This window comes from Anomaloglossus baeobatrachus, chromosome 6 (assembly GCF_048569485.1).
Source record: "Anomaloglossus baeobatrachus isolate aAnoBae1 chromosome 6, aAnoBae1.hap1, whole genome shotgun sequence".
Lineage (NCBI taxonomy): Eukaryota > Metazoa > Chordata > Amphibia > Anura > Aromobatidae > Anomaloglossus > Anomaloglossus baeobatrachus.
In genome coordinates, this window is record NC_134358.1 from 118,704,816 (window position 1) to 118,721,008 (window position 16,193).

General features: G+C 42.9%; 1 protein-coding gene across 2 annotated transcripts in view; it reads right to left on the reverse strand.

Annotated features, from left to right (window-relative positions):
• SLCO5A1 (solute carrier organic anion transporter family member 5A1) overlaps nt 1–16,193 on the reverse strand; it is a 167,658-nt gene that overhangs the window by 123,437 nt on the left and 28,028 nt on the right. For both annotated transcript variants that reach the window (XM_075353201.1, XM_075353200.1), the window contains one exon: nt 9,519–10,914. In XM_075353201.1, the coding sequence (XP_075209316.1) occupies nt 9,519–10,485 (967 nt within the window). In that variant the 5' untranslated portion in view covers nt 10,486–10,914. The remainder of the gene's footprint in view (nt 1–9,518; nt 10,915–16,193) is intronic.

The window sequence follows — 16,193 nt, forward strand, 5'->3', positions numbered from 1 at the left end:
TGATTTGCATCCCCAAGTATATTCGGCATGACAGAATATTCCTCAGTCATCCATTAATGACCTCAGTGACAGCAGCCAAGGTGTGTAACTGTGTGCATTTCTTCTCATGGCTTTCATAATTGATACTGAATAAATTGGGATGTTTTAAAAATGTTGATTCCATTTTTTTCAGCATTTGCATACTTTTAACACGTCTATTGCTCCTGTAATTTCCATAATTCCATGACTTTGGAAAGCTTTGCGTACATTTGCATTTCATTTTATTGCATGTAACAATTCAGATATAATCAAAATGATAAACCACCTACAATCTGCAGACACCATGCCTCTTATATGTGTATTTCAGATTACACGTGTCTCCTGAAAGATAGACACATTTTCTAGCCATATTTTGGAAGTGGTTTGAGTGCACTGCAATTGATCCTTTTAGATTTGTTTTTTAGTATTACCATTTCATTTCCTTTGTTGTAGATTGTCCTCAACCACCAGACTTTCATGTGATACCTTTATCATTTATATTTTAGTAATGCCACTTAATCCCTGCAGCCTCAGCACATGACCTTGCAACCATTTGGTCCTTTGAGCCAGAATCTTAAGAATTCCAGATCAATGCGTTCAAGGTAATGTGATGTATCAAATGGAAAGAACAAAGGAAATTTGATATTTTACTTCCTTCATGGCAGGGGTTGAAGCTAAAAATGAACGACACATACAATATTTGATTCATATAAGATATGTCACCGGACAAGTGCCGGCAAATTCCCATGTGCTCTGGATTATAAATAGCTGAACAGCGAGTCTACCAACATTTATATTAGAATGCCACGTTCAATATTTTAAAAGGATTTGTTTCCTTTCAGAAAAATTTGGACTATAGGCTACAGAAATAATAAAAAACACAAACGGTGTAACACTTACCCTCTCTGGGTCCAACGCCAGCAGTCTGACACTTTAGTATCTCCTCTGTCGATTATTCGCAATGTTGACATAATCAAAACCAAAGACATGAGCTGGAGTATATGTTTGCATAAGTGAAATACGTAGGTGCAGGTGCACACTGTGGCCTTTAATTAGATAAGTGCTGACAACATGTCGATAGAGCTGCAGCCAATCACTATGCTCAGTGGCTTTTGTCATCTATACACAACTCTCCTGAAAGGGAACGTGTCACAGTTTTTTCGGCATAGAAGCTGCGGCCTAAACGGTCGTTGCGGTGGAGGTGGGTCAGATGGGTGTCTCTGTTCTCCGGTGCCGGTGCCTCCTCTTTCGGCCATCTTCGTCCTCCGTCTGAAGCCTGTGTGCATGACGCGTCCTACGTCATACACACTTGTGGCGCCCTTGAGGCTTCCGTCTCCACAGAGACATTGCACCTCAGCCAGAGGTGTGATGTCCCATTCTGGGTAAGGAAAGGAGTAGACGCCGGTCCACAGGCAAATTCAAAACTACACCCATTGTTAGGCATATTTTGGGACCGGGAATAGTGGCAGCTACCCCCATGCTGCATGCTGGGGGGCCGTAAGACCCATCTCTTCTCCCATTGGGTGGGGCCTAGCAACTGGGAAAGTGGGAGGAGCCAACAGCAAGAAAGAGCAGAGACAGGAAGGTCAAGGGCAGATAGTCTGAGAGAGAAGAGTGAGGAGTTGGAAAGAGGGAGGGAGGTTGATACCTCAGAAAAGCAACAGAAAGTGAAGCTTCCTGGTGGAGACCCTGGGGCCCAGCTAGGCCCAGGTGACACCACAGACTGAACAGAGCGGATTCCAGGGCCACTGAAAGACTTTCAAGCTTGTGGCCTGTTCCACTAAGTTATCGGGTGGAGGGATCAGGCTGCATACAGGGAACGGTCCCTAGAAACTGGGGGAAGAGAAGTCATTTTCCAAAAGTGAACACCGAGGCCCAGGGTGGTTTCAAGCGCCCAGGGCCACATCCCACTGTAGAACCCCTGGGAAGAGGGCAAGATTCATTCAGGCAAGCCTTCTTGACCAGAACCTATAGTGGAGGCCGCGACAGGTTTATCCAGAAAGGTCAAGGCTTTGAAGACAGCCGAGGGAAGGGACACAACTAAAAGGTGCACCGGCATTTACTCCGAAAACTACCCGGGATAGGCGGAGGTCCCTGACAGGTGGTTCCAGCACACCTGTGGGCGACCAGTTTGCGACAGCCATGAACCAGTGAGTAAAACCTTGAAACTGCACCCCCTGGTGTTGCCTCCATTATTTCGCCTGCACTGCACCCTTTACAAAAGCATCATAGACTTTAAATAGGCACCAACGGTTGCCCCAGGGTACCGCTTCATCTGTGGAGAGCAGAACCATCCCAGCTGCTAGTCCATCAGCCCCGGAGGTCCCATCCAGCAGCGGCGGCTCCCTAGCCGCATTCCACAGGTGGCGTCACGAATAACCTACAAACTTTATTATATATCACCACCACCATCACTGCCATATTAGTTGACCCCGCCAGGGTTACGGAGTCGGGCCCCGCCACCACTGACTACCCCCGGACTAGTCCAGCCCGACACCGGGTGTCCCATAGCCCTGTGGTGGGCGAGTCACACTCATCGGTCCCTCACAGGCGCAGTACAACACTTTTATCTGCCCTGCTCAGGGCAGATCAAAGTGCGCCTGTGCAGGACCCCAATGCCAGTGAGTGTGGATGTCGGACGCTTCATATACCCCGGCTTCATAAGAAGGACGACAAAGATGGCCGAAAGAGGAGTCACTGGCACCGGAGAATGGAGACACCCATATGACAAAACTCCACTGCAGTGACTGTTTAGGTGATTATAAAGTGATTTTTACGTTCTACACAGCGGCCTGGGCTCTTATATACAGCATATTAGAATGCTGTATATAAGAGCCCTATTGTGGTGGCCGCAGCTTATAGGCCAAAAATCTGGTGACAGGTTCCCTTTAAAGTCACTCAGAAGTTGACTTTTAGGCTGTGTGTGCACAGTGCATTTTTGATGCAGATTTGGTGCAGATTTTGCACAGATCTGAATGTGCCAGCAAAGTCAATGAGAATTCTAAAGTGCTGTGTGCACGTTGCTTAATTTTTCGTTACAGATTTGGTGCAGAAAATAATCTGCAGCATGTCAATTGTTGGCACTTTTTTTAGCCCTTCCGCTCCTTGACTTCATTAAGAAAAAAAAATGCCAGAAAGTGCAGATTTGATGCGTAAAATTTCTGCACCAAATATACAACGCACATAGCCTTGGCTGTTCAAAATCCTTCCCATATCTTAAAGGAATTGGTCAGTACTTTTAAATCTATGACCTACCCATAGGAAAAGTCATCTAGATCAGATAGGTGGGTGTCCAACACCCAATACTCCCACCAATCTTATACTGATGGCCTATTCTTAGGATAATTCACCAACATCACAGTAGTAGACAACCCCTCTAAGAGTTTCCAATAAATATTTATTTTTCCTCTTAAACCGTTAGTTTCATCCTTCTCCCATAAAACCATTGTGGCCGTACAGCTTTCACCACTAGCACTTCTTATCCTAAGCTGTCGAAATAGACAGTACCAATTCAAAGAACTGTAGACAGAAGTTCTGGGTGTAAAACTGTTTAAAATGTGACCAGATCGAGGGAAGGTGCCAGTAAACAACATTTTTCTTTGATAAATTTTGTTCTAATTTTTTAAAACGAAAACATTTGTAATCAAGAAGCCCAAACACACAGAGTAAGATGTAACCTCTAAGTAAAACCTTAGTGATCTATAATTGTGATCTACTTTTTTGGCTCCTTAAACATGTCTCTATACATTGGAAGATAATATTTCTGAATTTGGCACTGATAAATATATATCATCGCAAACCAACTCTATTCAAATCCTATCAACTTTAGAGAAGATGCCCAACAAGTCTGTAATATTAAATTACACCTGAAAAGGCCATCCGACCGCCAGACTGGCGTCACTTTAAAAATGAATTGTCCTTATAATAAATGTCTCCAGTATTAAATACCTAAGGCTCAAGTTGCCTGAAACTTTTTTTAGATCCCTTAAAACACCAGTTTTATAGCAGTGATCTTCATCAGTCATAACAAAGACTTCTGACAAGTGAAGTGATTAATATTGAGTACCTCATTACAATGGCATTTATCAGGGGGTGAAATGTAATGATGAGTGAGCACTAAAAATCTTGAGTGCTTGGTACTAGAATGGAGCAAGTCAGACATTCGAACGTGCTTGACTCGAGTACCAAGTATAATGGAAGTCAATGGGAAGCTCGAGCATTTTTTGCAGAAGACCCTATTAGTAGTGCAGGGGAGGCAATAAAATTGCTAAAATGGATGGAAACCACGCTCATATGGAATGGAAACAGCATGGGTAAGACGCCTGCATGCATCTTTGACTCCCATGTCGCTGCCAGGAACAATGTTGTCACAGTAGTACTTCACTTTTCCAAACTGATAATAAAACACACAAAACCTAAGGTAAAATGGATTTTACAGAAAAACATGTTAGGAAACATTTTATTCCTGTATAATGACATGTATATAAGGCAAAATTAAAAAGAGAAGAAAAAAAAACACCTCCTCCTCCCCTTAATAGCCGGGCCATCTCTCACCGTATTTCCTTGTCGCCTATGACTACAGATGATGACTTAGTAGAGGTGTAAATAAAACTACTCCAGCCAGTAGTCATCAGTAAATGTAATTTTAACATCTTACTAACTTATTTGGGGATGTGGTGTGTGACATGATCAGACGTGTCCTTTTTAATTTATGAAAAAGGAACTCTGAACCTCACAAAGCCTATGCAGTCAATGCAAGAACTGCCAAGCCAAAAATAAGAAGAGAAACTCGGATTCTAAAACGCACAAGCCAAAAATTACTCTGATATACCCTGTATTAGACATAAAAGCGGGCCTCATACACATTCTATTAAAATTGTTAGGTGGTGGGACTCCTAGACTGGTAAAGACTATGCACTAAGTAGACATGATTCACACCCTGGAAAAATTCAGAGTGAGGGACACATGATGACCCTCTTAAAATTATGAGTCAGGGCTGCCTGTTTAACATCTTAAAATCTGGAGTAAGGGCTGCCTGATTACCCTCTAAAATTTTGAGCAAATTCTGTATGATGACCTTGTTGATATGGTGGAGGACAATAAAAAGAAGAAACCATGAACAGTTTACCTTTTTTGGGTAGGAAGGGGTGCATATGAATACACCAGAAAAAAAGGAACACTTGAATTGGATGTAGGTTCTACTAGTGTCATCTGGTGGGGTTGTGAAGTATGGGCCAATCCAGCTCTTGTTCATTTTGATAAGATTCAGCCTGTCAGCATGTTCAGTTGACAGTCGGTTGCGCCTATCAGTTAAAATGCCCCCGGCAGCAATAAAAACCCGCTCTGACAAAAGCCCAGCATCTCCAAGGCGAAGAGGGACAGTTCATGCCACGTGTCCAAATTGGACACCCAATAGTTGTACGGCACAGAGGAATAATGGAGGACATTGGTAAGGTCAACTTGGTACTCCATCATCTTTCAAACCTTTTCCTTCCTTGGGTCGAGAAGGGTGAATTACCAGTAATCAGTCAATGTGGGATATCGTCTGGATTACGTCGCACCTGGAGGGGTTTTGGGGATTAATAAAGTGGTGAAAGAGGGTGTTTTGTTTGTCTTTTATTAGAAATAAAAGATTTTTTTGGTGTAAGTGTTTATTTCTTTTCACTTTTAGATTAGTAATGGGTGGGTCATATAGATGCATCCTATTACTAATCAAGGGCTTAGTGGCAGCTGTGGTCTGACATTAACTCCTTATTACCCCGATTGCCACCAAAACAGGGCAATCGGGAAAAGCCAGGTAATGTGCTGGGATTGTTGCATATAACGGATGCGACAATTCTAGGCGGCTGCAGACTAGTATTTTCAGGCTGGTGGGCTCCCAATAACCATGGGTCTCCTCAGCCTGATAATACCAGCTGAGAGCTGTCGGGCTTTATCATGGCTGGGTATCAAAATTTGTTTGTGGCGCACGCTGTTTTTTTTAGTATTTATTTAAATAATTATTTAAAAAAAGCTGCATGTGATTCCTCTTAGTTTGATACACAGCCAAGATAAGCTCATAGCTGGGGGCTGTAGCCTGTAGCCGTAGGCTTTATCTACGCTGGGTATCAAAATATGGGGGGACCCTATGCCATTTTTTTATTTCTTTTTTTATTTTTACTGTATGGTATAGATACACAGACCAGGTCTGTGATTTGAAGCATCAGACAGGCTGTCACACAGGCTGGGGGCGCTATCTGAAAGCAACCAATCACAGACGCCGGTGGGCAGGGGAAGTAGTGGAGCGAGAGAGAGAGAATGTTTTAAGGCATTTTCATTACTTTGTAAAGTCAAAAGTTTACATGCATTTCATAAGTATTTGGTAGCACTGCCCTTAAACTGGAAGACTTGGGTAAAACGTTTTGAATATCTTTCACAAGCTTCTCACAATAGTTGGTAGGAATTTTGGCCCGTTCCTCCTGACAGAACTGGTGTAACTGAGCCATGTTTGTAGGACTCATTGCTCGCACCGACATTTTCACCTTTGCCCATAAATATTAAATAGGATTGAGATAATAATATACTGTATATTCACTTATATATCGCTATAAATTCCATAGCACTTTACATACTTTAGCAATCAGGGCTTTGTGATGGTTGCTCCAAAACATTGACGTTGTTATCCTAAGCCACTTTGTAACCAGTTTGGCAGTATGCTTTGGGTCATTGTCTATTTGGAAGATCCATTTCCGCCCAAGCTTAAGTTCCTGGCTGATGTCTTGAGATGTTGCTTCAGTATTGCTACATTCTTCATGATGCCATCTATTTTGTAAAGTGCACCAGCCCCTCCTACAGCAAAACAACGCCACAACATGATGCTGCCACTCCAGTGTTTCACAATTGGAATGGTGTTCTTAGGCTTCAAAGAATCTCCCTTTTTCCTCCAAACGTAACGATGGTCATTATGGCCAAACAGTTACATTTTAGTTTTATCAGACCACAGGACATGTCTCCAAAATTTAACGTTTTTTGATCCTGCATGCATTTGCAAACATTAATCTGTCTTTTTTATGTTTATTTTGAATGGCTTCGTCTTGGCAGAGAGGCCTTTCCACCCATGTTGATACTGTACTCGTTTCACTGTGGATGACACAATCTTACCAGCTTCCGCCAGTATCTTCACAAGGTCTCTTGCTTTTGTTTTTTGGTTAATATGCACATTTCTGACCAAAGCATGTTCAGCTCTGGTACACAGAACCCATCTCCTTCCTGAGCAGTACGATGGCTGAACATTCCCATCTTGTTTGTGCTTGTGTATAATTGTTTCTACAGATGAATAAGGCACCGTCAAGTATCTGGATATGCGCCCAAGGATGAACCAGGTTCACAATTCTATTCCTGAGATCTTTGCTGATTTAATTTGACTTTCCCATGATGCTACAAAAAGAAGCAGTGTGTTTCAGGTGTGCATTAAAATACATCTACAGGTATGTCTCTAATTAACTCAGATGTTGCCAATAAACCTATCAGAAGCTTCCAAAGACATGACATCATCATATGGGCTGTCCCATATTGTTTAAAGGCATAGTACTCTTAGTGTATGTAAACTTTTGACTTTGTAGAAAGGAATAAAAATGGCCTAAAACATTCTCTCTCTCCTCTCTCTCTCTTTCATTATTCTGGCATTTGGCAAATATAAATAATTTTGGTTCCTAATTGATCTAAAATGGGAAAGGTTTATTCTGATTTCATGTCAGATAGTGAGAAAAACCTGCAGATGTGTCTATTTAAATAGTCTATGTAAACTTCTGGTTTCAACTGTACATGACTTATGTTTGTGATAAATTTACTGTAGTAAAATTGTAACATCACTGCTTATATCATGTAGCTGAAGTGCAGCACAGATTCATCTCAACTAAAAACCCGACATTCTTTGATCAGGAATAGAATAGACATTTAAAGGATATTTCGTAATTTTCCCATATTTTTATGAAAAAAATATTCATCATATACTGCATTGAACTACTGTACCCAATTTATTATATATTTTAGGAGTCTGAGTCGGTCCATTTTATACCGACTCCACCAAAATGGACACAGAGTGTCTCCACAGCCCTGAGCAGTATAACGAGCTTATGTTGCTGCTGGACTACCTGGCAGCACGCCAAGTAATCCTCTAATGGTAAGCTCCTGCTGATTAAACAGTGATTTTATAAAATCTACACTAAGCAGCCAAGTAAGTGACACATCGCTGGAATCAGGATCTCTGCCGCTACGTTATGCTGCCCTCAGATTAGGTGGCAAAAACCTGGTGACAAATTCCCTTTGACTTTCTTATTTTGTAATGACAAAGGGTATACAATAGCTTCTTTGTTGCAGGATTTAGTTGGTATAATTTAGTTTTGCATACATTTTAGTTCATATAATTTTCGTGCTGTGACTTTTTCAGCATTTTCAATTCAATTTTTTTAAGGTGAAGTGACCAAAAAAATAAGAGTTCTAGTTTTTTTTGCAGCAGTGACATGAAAACAATAGTATATATGACCACTGCTATTTTCCGTCCACTAGCCAAACTCCAAAGCCAAGTGATTTTCTGCAGCAGTTATGTGGCTTAGGCTGGACTCACACGAGCGTATGGCATCCGATGCGAGAGCATCGGATGCGATATGCTAATGTCCCCCGGCTCAGGCTCTGCTGCAAGCGTGAGCCGGGTGTCATGCGACTGTAACCCGATCTTGCGATCGGGTCACAGCTGTGAAGCTGAGTGCAGGCGCTGCGGAGGAGAGGGAGGGGTTAATCCTCCCATCTCCTCCACTGTCAGCCTGTGCGTAGATCGCACTGCACTGGGATAACATCCGAGTGCAGTCCGATGTATCTCTCGCATCCATTCACTTGAATGGGTGCGAGGGATACGGCTCTCGCAGACAATCGCAGCATGCTGCCGCTTTTCTCGCATCGAGAATCTGGATGCGAGAAAAGCTGACCAACAGGTCAACCTCATTGCCTAACATTGGTCAGAGTGCAATGCGAGAATTTCTCGCATTGCACTCGTCCGATTTTCACGCTCGTGTGAGCGTACCCTTATAGTTATCACTGCATATTATCAACAAAAACTGACATTACTGGATCAGGGAGGTGTGAATGACACCTTAATTTACTATATTAATGTAGAGATGGGGATGAAAAATATTCCCAGAAAACACCTTTAAATGTTTTCAAATGAAAATTGCTTTCAATCAATGTACTAATCTGTAAGACTAAAACATGTTAAATCCATAGACACATTAACCCCTTTAAAGTCATGAAGGGGTTAAATTTAACCTCACTAAGACCTAGCAATTTGATCCAAAGGTAGATAAATAAACCTCATTATGGGTAACTTTTGCTAGTATTGTCTCATTTCAGGACACAAATGTCATCCTACAAGATACTTTCCTCCAATTTCAGGTTTGATAATTGTCATTCCAAGCATTATGGTCAAAAGTGTATTTCCCCCAAAAAATAGAGTCTCACACACTTACCTAAGTAGAGTGAAGCATTGTCCTTTTTAACATTGTCATCCAAGTAGGTTGGGCCCAGTGTATAGATTGGCGTCGATCCCATGCCAATGAGAATCTGAGCACAGATGAATAAAGCTACATAGAGAGAATGGTCTTTTCCACTCGAGTCTGCGGGACACATGGATGACTCTAAGGGATCTTTGACACTTGTGTTGCCATTTGTGCACAACCCTTCATTTGAAATAGAAGAGTTCAGCTCCTGAATTTGATATGGTGGAGAAATGAAATGAGGTAAGGAAAACAGAGCTGCTCCGATAGCAATAAGCAAGCCACCGATGGCGAGCCAACGAGGTCTACGTCCTCGTCCACCAAAATAACTGATGAAAACCACTACTAAGAGGCTACCAATATCAAAGCAGCTGACTAAAAGTCCGGACTCTGAGCTTTTTAGACTATACCTTCTTTCAATAGTAGTTATCACACTACTTAAGTAGCCAGACACCATTAATGACTGGATGAAAGTCAAAAAGCACATACAGACAAGAAAGCAGCGGGAATCTGTCAGTGCGATGCCGAGACCACGGCCACTCTTTATTGTAGAGAGTGATGGAGAAATGCCTTTTTTATTGTTACTGATGCCACTGCATTCTGCTCTCTCCGTACTTAGAAAGCCAGATGCTGTAAAAGAAAAGATTGTCCTAGAGGAAGGTGCACTGCTTTGAGATGACAAGGTCCTGTGATGGCCACGTTTCAAGTTTGATTCTCTTTGACTAGGCAGGAAACTTCTCTTTTCAATAACTGCCGTCTGTGACGTATCTACCACCATCGGCTGAAATGCTTGAAAGTTTGCCTTACAAAACCCATTTAAGACAGGCAAACTTAGTGACCTATAAGTGTCATTTTTCTCCGTGGGTCCCAATTGTTCATCCTGATGACCCTCACTAGAGTAGTAAGTGACACTGAACAATTGTGGATTTGGATCTTCCATGGCCAGCAAATGACTAAAATGTGAAATGATATAAAAATGTATAGAAACGCTAAAGTCATAATCTAAACCATTTCACATAACTTCATGGTTCACCATCCCGCTACTCTACAGTACAGTAATGATTCTGCACTGCGCTATCCATAAAGGTGGTATAATGAACTTAATAGTTTTTAGAATACATGTCCTTAGGACTAACAGAAACACAGCCAAGCAGCTGTCCCTGCACTGATTTGCTGTGCGCTCTTCCATCCGGATAAGATGGTGATCAACAAAAAAGGGGCATTAGAAGAGATGAGGCCTCAGGCTGTGATACAATGCGGCGCCATTCTGCACTCATCGTCATCTTTCACATCTCTGGTTCCACCATAGACAGCAGTTCTTTCGTCCCCATTGTCTCCAGTAAATGATTCCACCGATGATTGTGCTGATCTGTAATGCAGAGAGAAAAAGCAAAGAAGGTCAATGCTGTGCTTCAGTCAGCAAAACACGGGTGAAGCTTAAGGGAATCTTAAGTGCTATATGTGCTAACTCTTCTATATTGCACAAATTATTAAGAAAATACTTCATCTGCAAAAGTGATAAAGTTTTCCTTCTAAACACAACTGCAACCAGAAATTCACAATGATATCAAGCATTTCCATATTGTCCACCAATCCCAAACAAATAAGATTAAACGGTAAAACTCTGCACTTCCTACTGAATAAAGACAAGTTCAGATGCAATTCTAGGCCAAAGGACTAAGGTTGAATTAGTTGGTCAATTTATATTTTTCAAGATTAAAATACATTTATACTGACAACTTGTTGGCACAAATCCACCACTTAGCCTTTTTATGTTTTATAGAATATATGAGGGCAAGTCTCTGCACCATCAGACTAACCTTAAAGGGGTGGTTCACCCATTTTTTTTATTTTCTCTATGAGTGTACCTTACCATTATAGGCGTTTTCTGCATTGGCCTCTATTTGCACTTCTGACACTGAGCGGCGCTATCCTGCACGCTCAGTGCCGGTCACATGACCCCCTGGTGCTGTGGCCGCTAGTATCCTCTTACGTACCATCAAGTTCTGGGCTCTCATCCTGGACGGTTACGTCAGAGGATGCTGGCGCCACTCACACTGATTGACTGGGCTGTGGGCGGTGACTACCGCACGTCACAGCCCTGCATCGAGGGGAGGATCCGGAGGGCTCCAGTACGGAGGGGTGAAGAGCTCGCCGCTTAGAAACCGTCAGATGTGGGAGGTATGGGGCACCAGTGTAGAGGACAGGAGGGGTTTCTTCAGCTGAAATCACCCCTGTCACGCAAGTATGTGATCACAGTATCCGCCCACTGTGCACTGCTCAGAGCCTGCGGTGTCGGCAGTGTAATCATGTGCTCCTACCAGCAGCTCAGGTGACCGGACGCTGCATGGGACCAATTTGCTCCACTCTGTCACCTGCACAATAAGTCCCAGAGTGGAGACAGGTAGTGACATGTAGCATCCGGTCACCTGCACAACAAGTCCCAGAGTGGAGACAGTTGGTGACATGCTCTGCTCTGACACATAGTGTGCTATATGTCACTATCTTGCTCCACTCTGGGACTTGTTATGCAGGTGACCGGATGCTACATGTCACTAACTGTCTCCACTCTGGGACTTGTTGTGCAGGTGACCGGATGCTACATATATAGCTTATAAATATGTACTGAAATATATACTATGAAATAGATCAGAAAGACCAAATGATAACAGCTCTATTACCATGATTGGGCAGTGCACACAGGAAGGAGCGGAGGGAACAGTTTTGGTGGAGATCTGAGTGGGTTTGAGATAGAATGCTAGTTACTGCAAAGGATTATGGAAGTTGTAGTAACTGAACCCAGGAGGCCTGGAGAGCGATTAACTCCATCAGAGCTGGAGCCAGCAATGAGGATGTGCTGCTAGAGCATGATAAAAGGTAATATTGCTAAAATAACATAATAGATGTGTGGAGAGGCACATATTAGCAAGATTTATGAGATAAAAAAAAATCAGTTTTGGTAACTGGACAACTTCTTTAAAGTGTTTCTATCATTGTATAGTTTTCCTTTTCTGCATAAATTAATATATATATTACCTAACAAGCTCTATAAATATTCAGAACTTTCACTAAAATAATCAATTTACTTTGAACAATAAGGCCAGGTGCACAATTTAGGGATTACCCTTCTCAGGTAAGGCCCCGTCACACACAGAGATAAATCTGCGGCAGATCTGTGGTTGCAGTGAAATTGTGGACAATCAGTGCCAGGTTTGTGGCTGTGTACAAATGGAACAATATGTCCATGATTTCACTGCAACCACAGATCTGCCAAAGATTTATCTCTGTGTGTGACGGGGCCTTAGGCAGGCATTAAGGCCCCTTTACACACTGAAACTTTCTAGCGATCCCACCAGCGATCCCAACCTGGCCGGGATCGCTACAAAGTCTCTGGTGAGCTGTCAAACAGGCAAACCTGGCCAACGACGCAACAGCGATCCGGACCTGCAGAACGACCTAGCTAGTCATTGGGGACATTGTAAAGCAGCTTTTTGAAAGGGAAGTCGCTAACGAAGTCGCTGTAAAGTCCCCTTTACACACTAAAACTTTGCTGCACAGCGGGAAACAAAGGACCAAAGAATGGTCCTGAACGATTTGTAGCGATCACAACTTCACAGCAGGGGCCAGGTCGCTGGTGTGTTTCACACACTGCAATGTCACTGGGGAGGTCGCTATAACGTCACAAAACCGGTGACGTTACAGCGATGTCGTTTGCGATGTTGCAGTGTGTAAAGCCACCTTTAGGTAGTATACACACAGGCAATGCAGCTTGCTCCAAACGTGCAGTTTTATTGCTTTCATAAAACTTAAAGGAATTCAAATCAAAACAGCCTCTTTTGGGCACAAAGGCATAACAGCAAATAAATACAATATTTTTCGGATAAGACGCACTTTTCCTCCCCAAAATTTGGGAGGAAAATGGGGGGTGCGCTTATAAGCCAAATGTAGCATACTGGGGGATGGTGGGGGTCAAGATCTCATCTGCTCACGTGCCACCTCTGGTCCATTGATCTCCCATCAGCGGACTTAAGGAAAATGGTGTCCGGAAGTGGTGCATACGTAGATGAGATGTCGCATCGCCTATGAGCCAAGAGCTCGATCTGCGCACGTGTCAACTCAAGGCACCATTTCTTTGAAGACTGCACCGCTGACAGCTTCTGGATGCTCCTGCCTAACAGCCCCCCCATCGAACTTCTTAGGCCACCCGCCACACCACCTGCAGCATTCCCCTACCCCTGCGCCCCCCACCGGTAAGACACCACTGGATTATAAGACGTGCTTAATTTTTGTTTTACCTTTCTTTTTTCTCTAAATTTGGGGTGTGTCTCATAATCCGGTGCATCTTATAAAATAAAAAATACGGTAATTCATTTCGCAGGTACCCATATGTCAGTATATGATCACCCAAACAAATTACAGTCTGTTTTCCTACAGCAAACTTTCCACAAACCTCGGTGTCGCCTTCAGCCTCACCTCCAGTACCAACTAAATGCACAGATCACAGAACACAGCCTAGTCCCTTAGCAGTTTCCACACACTGAACTCTGCTCAATCCCTAGAAGACTCGGAGACCCAGGTGAACACATGCCCTGGATCTAGTCAAAGCTAGCCAGGTGCATGTGATCAAGACCTGCAGTACTAGGATTTAACCTTACCCACAAAACTTACAGGACTTTAAATTGACCTGAGTGAAGGGCTAATGCTTGATGACACAAGAGGGACCTACTAACCCCGGGAACCTTAGTTGTAAGTACCATTTTCCAGCCATGATGTTTTTGGGAACGTGACAGTTTCTGTAAGGGGTTTCAAGCAAGTCTCTATGCTTCCAAGATGTTGGTAGGTTGCCATAAAATATTGGAAAGGGCTTAATTTTCCCTGGTCAGTGGACTTTATAGTTGACATCTCCCACCACCTTATAGGGTTCCCAGCCTTCCCAGATTCAGCAGAACTGTCCGACTAGTCAGAGATTTGTCTAGACTTCCTTCACCTCTCCTTGCTAGCTTCTTCTAATATTAGAAGTCCCAGAAACTTAGAGCTCCCCCCTGAAGTCCAGAAAGAGGGTCAAATGACTGATGATAAACTGAATAGAACTAACTAGAAACTAAATGGCTAAACTCAATGGAAAACATCAACCTCCTGTGGTGCGACAGTATTGGCCTTAATTACAGAACAAAAGATGGTGATTATAGGATGTTAGCTAAAATCCTTCAGGTCATTCGACCCATCTCTGGGTTCCAAAGGTAGAAATGTTAAATGACCCCTCTCTGGGACTTCTAGTGCTAAGGGGTCAGGGATAGCATCTCCCTGCACACATAAATTGAATACACAATTTTCTTCTCTGGTCTCCCTAAAGGGGGCTTTACATGCAGCGACATCACTAGCGATGTTGCTCGTGAAAGCACCCGCCCCCATCGTTTGTGCGTCACGGACAAATCGCTGCCCGTGGTGTACAAAATCGCTAGTACCCGTCACACGTACTTACCTTTCTAGCGACGTCGCTGTGGCCGGCAAACAGCCTCTTTTCTAAGGGGGCGGTTTGTGCGGCGTCACAGCGACGTCACACGGCAGGCGTCCAATCGAAGCGGAAAGGCGGAGAGCAGCCACATGAAAGTAACGCCCACCTCGTTGCTGGAGGATGCAGCTCGTTGCTGGAGGATGCAGGTACAGTGTTGTTCGTCATTCCTGGGGTGTCACAAGTAGCGATGTGTGCTGCCTCAGGAACGTCGAACAACCTGCGTCCAGCACCAGCAACGATATTTGGGAAATAGACGACGCGTCAACAATCAACGATTTGGTGAGTATTTTGCATCATTAGTGGTCGCTCGTACGTGTCACACGCAACGAAGTCGCTAACGAGGCCGGATGTGCGTCACAAATTCCGTGACCCCCAACGACATCTCATTAGCGATGTTGTTGCGTGTAACGGTTCATTAAGACTCAAACTTGAGAACTTCTTGTCAATTGCCCATAGGCAGCATCTATAAGCTACTGCCTAAATAGAGAGAGAGGATAATTTGGTATACTTGTCCTGGAGTGCAGGCAGTGAACCTAGCAGCAGATTATACAGATAAATAGAAATACATTGTACATAGCAGTTTATCTCTATGCTCCTGTATTCTAGAGGTGAAAAAATAATCAGATTGTTTTGTTTCTATAAAATTACAAACAAAAATAATTAAAAAACTAATTAAAAAAATGACAATTTCTTTCTGCTTGCAAAAATGTAAGTTTCTCTTTTGTTGTGAGCATCCCCAGGACTTGAACCAACAACTTCTACACTTGCAGGCAGCAGATAAATCTTTGAGCCACAAGCTCTGCTGAATTCAGGAGGAGAATTCTGTATACTGGAAGCTGCAGTGCAGGCTTTGACTTCACAGGCAAATTATACTGGTACATAGAAAAACTTCTATGTACAATGTATCTCTATGTCCCTGTATTCTAGTGGGAGAATAAAAAATATTTTTTTCCAAAAAAAAAATAAAAAATAATAAAAAACACTTAAAATAATGACATTTTAATGTGCTTTTTAAAAGAAATAATACACACCACAAATCAGTAAACAGAAAAACAAGTTTTGGTACCTAAATCATCAAATACCATGGACATATTTGGTGTTGCTGAAATCGTAATGAACCACACAACATGAAG